The sequence below is a fragment of the Sinocyclocheilus grahami genome, unplaced genomic scaffold (genome assembly GCF_001515645.1).
Source record: "Sinocyclocheilus grahami isolate Dianchi unplaced genomic scaffold, SAMN03320097.WGS_v1.1 scaffold1551.1, whole genome shotgun sequence".
In the NCBI taxonomy this organism is placed as follows: Eukaryota; Metazoa; Chordata; class Actinopteri; order Cypriniformes; family Cyprinidae; genus Sinocyclocheilus; species Sinocyclocheilus grahami.
The window spans coordinates 386602-394483 of record NW_015506730.1 but is presented as its reverse complement, the minus strand read 5'-3'; the positions used below and the strand labels follow the sequence as shown (position 1 = coordinate 394483).

The window sequence follows — 7882 nt, the reverse complement described above, 5'->3', positions numbered from 1 at the left end:
CAACACAAGTATGATTGTGGATTGATTTCTTTCAGAAAATGCATCCAGTTCCTTCTCCTTGACGAGTGGGATACATCATTCCAGTGTTTGGTGAGACAGGATCTGGCCACTGGGTCTGTGCAGAGGACTGGTGTGGTTCTTGAAGTATTTGCTGAGGATTTGTGGTGATGACTGTATTGTTGACGAGGTCTACGCAGTGGATTTGTCTCTAGGGCTCATCTGGTTGTCATGGTCTCTACTGACATATAGGGCTGAGGTGACAATAATGGACTGTTTTTGGAGTAGGACCCTGGCATAGTACATGGATCTGGCTCAGTGTGGGTCCTCCTTCACCATGAGGGAGGTGTAGGAAGACTTGGATTGCCACTAGCACAAGCCCACTCCAGGTAACAAGCCACAGTCTCCTCATGTCAGGCCACCATACCAGAATCAACAAAGGCTATCTTGAGGTGTTTGTGACTGGCATCCAAGGTGGAAGGCCCTCCGATGTCGGCACGTGCAGCTGTGAAAATGTTGCCCTTGGTCCTGAATCCCTTGGTCCTAAGTCCAGTGGCCAGGTGTCTGTAGTTCCCAGGATTTCCAAGTCTGATGGGCTAAAGACCAGTGGTCCCAGAGGTCCTTCCCTCATCGGCACTTCCTGTGATAGCAACCTCCATCTTCTGTGTTTTACCGCATATACTTCCCCTGCTCCTCCCAAGGTGGTGGCTTTTGCTTTGAACTCTCTGCCTGCTCTGTCAGGCAAAGAGGTCTTCCTTAAACCCTCTCACTGTCCGGTAATTGCCAAGGAAGCCTACTGTGAATCTTCTGTGCTCCCTGTTATGGCCATGGAGGCATTCTTTGAACTCCGCGTCTCCTGTCACGGCCACTAAAGCCGTCCCTGTACACTCTGGACTCTCGGCTCCAGCATGGCCTTCTGCTCCACCAGTCCCACTGTGGATACTAGAGCCACCCTCTATTCCACATTTGTTCTCTGCTCCAGCATGGTCTCCAACTCCACTGTGGTGATCTCCTGCTCCATCTTAATGGGCTTAATTTCCACCTGGTCTGCCCTAGAGGTCTCCTGCTCCATCTGCTCCACCCTGGTGATCACCTGCTCTGCACTGGTGGTCTTCTGCTTCACCCTGATGGTCTCTTGCTCTGTCTGCGCTGCCCTGGTGGTCTCTTCATCTGCCCTAGAGGTCTGCTGCTCCATCTGCTCTGTCCTGGTGATCTCCTGCTCCATTTGCTCTGTTCTGGTGGTCTTCTTCTCTGTCTGCTCCACCCTGGTGGTCTCCTGCTCTATCTGCTCTGCCCTGGTGGTCTCCTAGTCCATCTGCTCCACCCTGGTGGTCTCTTCCTCTGCTCTAGTGGTCTCTTGCTCTGTCCTGATGGTCTTCTTCTCCATCTGCTCCACCATGATGGTCTCCCGCTCTGTCTGATCTGCCCTGGTGATCTCATGCTCTACACTGGTGGTCTCTTGTTCTGTCTGTTCTGCCCTGGCGGTCTCTTGCTCCATCTGTTCTGCCCTGGCGGTCTCCTGCGAGACAGGATCTGGCCACTGGGTCTGTGCAGAGGACTGGTGTGGTTCTTGAGGTATTTGCTGAGGATTTGTGGTGATGACTGTATTGTTGACGAGGTCTACGCAGTGGATTTGTCTCTAGGGCTCATCTGGTTGTCATGGTCTCTACTGACATATAGGGCTGAGGTGACAATAATGGACTGTTTTTGGAGTAGGACCCTGGCACAGTACATGGATCTGGCTCAGTGTGGGTCCTCCTTCACCATGAGGGAGGTATAGGAAGACTTGGATTGCCACTAGCACAAGCCCACTCCAGGTAACAAGCCACAGTCTCCTCATGTCAGGCCACCATACCAGAATCAACAAAGGCTATCTTGAGGTGTTTGTGACTGGCATCCAAGGTGGAAGGCCCTCCGATGTCGGCACGTGCAGCTGTGAAAATGTTGCCCTTGGTCCTGAATCCCTTGGTCCTAAGTCCAGTGGCCAGGAGTCTGTAGTTCCCAGGATTTCCAAGTCTGATGGGCTAAGACCAATGGTCCCAGAGGTCCTTCCCTCATCTGCACTTCCTGTGATAGCAACCTCTATCTTCTGTGTTTTACCGCATATACTTCCCCTGCTCCTCCCAAGGTGGTGGCTTTTGCTTTGAACTCTCTGCCTGCTCTGTCAGGCAAAGAGGTCTTCCTTAAACCCTCTCACTGTCCGGTAATTGCCAAGGAAGCCTACTGTGAATCTTCTGTGCTCCCTGTTATGGCCATGGAGGCATTCTTTGAACTCCGCGTCTCCTGTCACGGCCACTAAAGCCGTCCCTGTACACTCTGGACTCTCGGCTCCAGCTTCTGCTCCACCAGTCCCACTGTGGATACTAGATCCACCCTCTATTCCACATTTATTCTCTGCTCCAGCATGGTCTCCAACTCCACTGTGGTGATCTCCTGCTCCATCTTAATGGGCTTAATTTCCACCTGGTCTGCCCTAGAGGTCTCCTGCTCCATCTGCTCCACCCTGGTGATCCCCTGCTCTGCACTGGTGGTCTTCTGCTTCACCCTGATGGTCTCTTGCTCTGTCTGCTCTGCCCTGGTGGTCTCTTCATCTGCCCTAGAGGTCTGCTGCTCCATCTGCTCTGTCCTGGTGATCTCCTGCTCCATTTGCTCTGTTCTGGTGGTCTTCTTCTCTGTCTGCTACACCCTGGTGGTCTCCTGCTCTATCTGCTCTGCCCTGGCGGTCTCCTAGTCCATCTGCTCCACCCTGGTGGTCTCTTCCTCTGCTCTAGTGGTCTCTTGCTCTGTCTGCTCTGTCCTGATGGTCTCCTTCTCCATCTGCTCCACCATGATGGTCTCCCGCTCTGTCTGATCCGCCCTGGTGATCTCATGCTCTACACTGGTGGTCTCTTGTTCTGTCTGTTCTGCCCTGGCGGTCTCTTGCTCCATCTGTTCTGCCCTGGCGGTCTCCTGCTCCATCTGTTCTGCCCTGGCGGTCTCCTGCTCCATCTGTTCTGCCCTGGTGGTCTCCTGCTCCATCTGTTCTGCCCTGGTGGTCTCCTGCTCCATCTACTCTACCCTCCTTGGTGGTCTTTGACTCCACTCTGGCTACCTGCCTTGTTGGCTCCACACGAATTACCTGCAATGTTGGCTTCATCTTGGTGCCCTGCACTGCCCCCGTTTCCTTACCCACTTCCCCTGATCCACCTCCACTCTTCCACCCTCCTGTACTCTTGTTTCAGTTTGTGGAGCATCTGCAATCCAAAACTGTATAACATTTAACATGTATAGGATATAATCATTGTCACTGATTACATACTGACTTAATGTGTAAGGTATTGTGTTGAACACAATTCTGTTGTTTCAGCAAAGAGGAATTATGAGTATTTATATCCTGGTGTCACAATTGCCTTTTACATGGGGGACCCAGAAACACACTTTCAGTATGCACATAGTATTTACAGGTAATTGAACGCTTACTGTCACTAACACTAATTACATAGGTACATCATGATTATTGATGGGTTTTCACTGCAAAGCCACAGTAAATTCAGTCATTTTAGGCTGCAAAATCTGAAAAAAAGCCACGCAAAATCCTGGTGGGACTGATTTTGCATCTAATAGCATTACAAAATGATATTTTATAAAAACAAAGGTTATTGAAAATTGATCACAGTCCATTTCTGTGCACAACAGCAAGAAAGACCAACATAAGCAAACAGACTATACTGATTAGCTTCCATAAGATTCTCATTAGCTGCCACATGATAAACAATCGAAAAAATATATCAGTGCATTTAAAATGATGCAAATAATAGTTTCTAATTCTCACCGATGCATTTTGACTGGTTGTTGCCATAGTTACTGTAACCCTGGTGGCATTTGCAGCTGTAGCCGCCTGGATTATTGTAGCAGTCTGCGTTTCTGCCACAAACATCTGGATCTGAGCACTCATTGATGTCTGAAAGAGAGAAAGAAGATGGGAAACAAGCCTTTGTTAATGTCATTTTAAGATAATTGCACATATTTAGACACACACTGATTTGATGTGGTGTTGGTGCTGCATCAGCATCATGCAGTCCAAACTGGTAGCTGTTGTTTAACATATGTCAGATTAAACTGATAGGCCAGAAAAACAATAGGTACCTTCACATTCTGCCTCAGAGGTCTGAAACTCCATATCACCAGATCCAGAGAATTCGTTCTCGGGACACTTGTTTATATCTGACCGGAGGGAAAGACAGCAGCTGGCGTGAATTTTTGCTTTAGTATAAATTATATCATTATAAATTAAGCCAGACTGTGTACTGCAATATGATCAAATGCTTTTACAATGTTTTGTAATTCCTTTTGATTCAAAGTTTATGCGAATTCATACCTTCACACGGGAAGCTCTCTTTGAATCCTACATCACAGCTGCAGTAGTAACTTCCAGGTGTATTTACACACTGAGTACGATCACCACACACACTCGGAACAAGCACACACTCATCCTCATCTGGACATATGAGGGGAATCAGGAAGGAAACATGCATTTTAACTTAGTAATGACTAGAACTACAGTTCTAGAACTCCCTCTTTTAGACCACAGAAGGACACACTTTCACTTTTGCACTGTTCAATTAAACCACAAGCTCATAATTACCAACACATTTGTTTTTAACAAGTTTAAATCCAATGGCACAGCCACTGCATGACGGTAGAAACAGACCTGGGAAGAGACAGAAAAAAATTTAGCTATATTGAAATCATATAAATAAAAATTTAAAGCATCAAGTATATGATTTTTTTTTCTCCAGCTTTCTAGCATGCAAGCAACACAATGGAAATTGGGTGAAAGTGAAACTCTGTAAACAACTTCACATTCTAAATGTGGCTTTATCATTTATTTTCACATATATATTAAATATTATAAATGCATTTATTTGATTTGAACTGTAAGCGCTCACGCCACAAACAAGGTAGGAAAACACACATATGGAAATATTATTTGTAGCAGTGACATTTAAAAAAAATACTAAAATGTAAATCCTAAAAAGCAATTTATCCATCCAACAACTTGCATAAAAGACTTAACTGGGAGAGCATTTGATGTGGGTTCTGTGAGTAAAATATTAAAAGTGTAAAGCATTTATTCTTCCACAGTGAACTTTAATAGGAATTTTGGCTTGTATTTCAAAAGTGGCTTCATTCCAAACATACGTCATTAGAGCATTACACTGTGATCTTAAAGTAGGAATATTGCAGCATAGACTGAATGATTATTATTATTATTCCCAGTGAATAGGAGTTAAAACTCCCACCCGGGTGACACTACTCCAATAACAGACCATAAAAAAAAATACCAAAAAAAAAAATATTATATTTAAAAAATATTGCCAAGTAACGTTGCAAACAACAATGAAAACAGAGAACAACTTTAACTGTAAGCAACACAAGCATACACGGAAATCAGAGGTATCCTAAAAAATAAAATCTTCAGAATGTTTTTCAAATGTTCTGAGGATTTTATTGTTTCCTCTTTTTTCCCCAGATTTTTTATCATTTAATTATAACTTTATCACTTAGGCATGTTGACAATTATGTATATCTTCAACGTATATCGTATAACGTATTATCTATGACCAAAAATGTAAGATGTGTTTTCAGTGGACTTTTAAAATTTGCTTTGCTTGAGAAAGCATGAAAATATACAGCTACTGTGTTTTTTTTCCTTTTCATTTGATTTAGTCTAATTAGTTTAATTTTCAGCAAATGAGAACTGGCAGCAACAGTGCATTTCCACGCTTGGGTGAGCGCTTCGCGGACAGGCTACTTCTCGAATGAAATAACATTCATGCCAGCAAACCACTGAGAACGCGCTACAATCCTGACAAGTCTCATAGCAATAGAGCGGAGACGAGAAACCTGCGGAGAATCCACTCACCCAGAAGCAACCATAACTGACATAGAAACGCAGGGTGGCCGATAAAAATATGATATACATGATGTTACACTATTTAAATAGCATGCTAACAATGTAAGAAAGAAATTCACATTTTTTAAAATAAACCGATAATAATCCTAACATAGTATTTTTCACAAATAAAGAAATCATTTAAATCATGAATAAAAAGGAAGTAAATGCTGTAACCTACAGTTCACACTAATCTGGTGGGGGGGAAAAATTGAGCACTGCGAATGCATAAAGTAGAGTGAATATGACATGAATATAACATGGTGGCAAACTGGATATAGCGCAGCACGGTTTGAAATCTAGGATTTAAAGATTATGCTTGCATCCGTGCTCAGATGCTGCCTTTCTTAGTGCTGTCAATATAAATATGTCCCGTCGATGTCTAAATAAAAGCTGCTTGTGACACTTAGCGGCCAAACTGAAAATCTTATCGGTCAACACCGATAATTTAAAAACAGCAAATATCGGTAAACCACTAATTCAGAATGCTTGGTATGTATGGCATAAATCACATGGGATCATTCTGTGATACTTCTGCATCCTTTTTCTTAAAGCTTGAGGAAGGTAATCAACTGCCAGCCTTTATATGGACAAACCCGAGTAAAATTCTCCTTTTGTGGTCTGAAAAGTGTGACTAATCAATATCTAAATATTTTTTGTTAAGTGAACTACTTTAAACCACTGAAATCCTGCGAGATGTTAAGTCTAAAACAAACTACTGTTAGCAAATGTTCAGCGAGTGAGTCATGTCACCGTGTGGTTTCTGAGTCATGGTGTATTTTGGGTACCGGTTTGGACAGCAGGCAGTGCATGATGAAGATGAACGCCCCCTGCAGGCTGTTTAAAATCGTGAAGAGGTACAACATGACTTCAGTCCCTTCCTCCTGGAAGAGCAAGAAGCCGAAGATCCACGTTCCTCCGAGAATACACAACTGAGCCACAGCGGTCACCGTGAAACTCCTACGCACCAAATATAATTCATCAAAACCACTGATGCACAAAAATCAAGACTGAATCTACTTGGGGATCAAAACACACTCAGACCTGATCTTGTTGAGTTTGGAGAGGTCTGGATTGAGGCTGGAGAACTTTTGGGCCAGTTTCCACACCGTGATGATGAAGAAAAAACTATTGAGGATCATGACGATGCAGACGGGCACGAAGAAGCTCAAGATGAAATAACGATCGAGAGAGAGCCAGCAGCTGGAGAACACATTAGGATAAGAAGATTAGTCACAACATACAAAAGATTCGCTCATCCTTCTTTCAGTATTCGGTAATGCGATAGATATATCACGGTAATGAATATGCACGATATTTTTATCGTGGGCACTTTTAAATACCGTGAATAATTATACATTACAAATTATTCAGAATTTTGAATGCATTTTAACAATACTTTTCCCATCAACTGGTCAAAATGCACAACACCGCTGCGTGAAAGACGCGTGCGCACTCTGATGTAAACAAGCGCGGACGAGAAGCACACGGCGGAGCGCGTGAGAGACGCTCTGGAGGAAAGCGCACTTTCACTCTCTGACAGCAGGTGGCGCTAAACTGCAGAAATAATAATAATAATAATAATTCATATAAATGCAGCCGTTACCCCGGAAACCCTGTAAACCAAGCAGCTGCACTACTTTCTGTTTCTGAAACGCGTTCAAATGATTCAGATTTGTGTATTTGCTATGATGTTCATCACAGCGCCAAATACTTAAATATTTAGACTTAATAGGCTATTTTCAAACTTTTTTTACATTTTAATCTGGACTACAACACACCCTAGATATTGTTTGAAAGTGTTTTGATTCTTTATTGTTCGGTCACACTTTACATTAGGGCTTCATTAGTTAACATGCCAATGAAAAATTCTTCTAAACATTCGTTAATCTTAGGTATTCCAATATTTAATTTGCAACTGTGTTATTTAATGAGCTAACATTAACTAAA

General features: G+C 43.4%; 1 protein-coding gene across 1 annotated transcript in view; it reads right to left on the bottom strand.

Moving 5' to 3' along the window:
- Positions 1–6142: 6142 nt before the first annotated feature.
- The window catches only part of LOC107571122 (CD97 antigen-like), a 12028-nt gene continuing 10288 nt past the window's right edge, over positions 6143–7882 (bottom strand). The window contains exons 15-16 of the mRNA XM_016257398.1: positions 6977–7135; positions 6143–6892 (exon numbers count right to left, since the gene is read on the bottom strand). Coding sequence (XP_016112884.1) covers positions 6682–6892; positions 6977–7135 — 370 coding nt within the window. The 3' untranslated portion in view covers positions 6143–6681. The remainder of the gene's footprint in view (positions 6893–6976; positions 7136–7882) is intronic.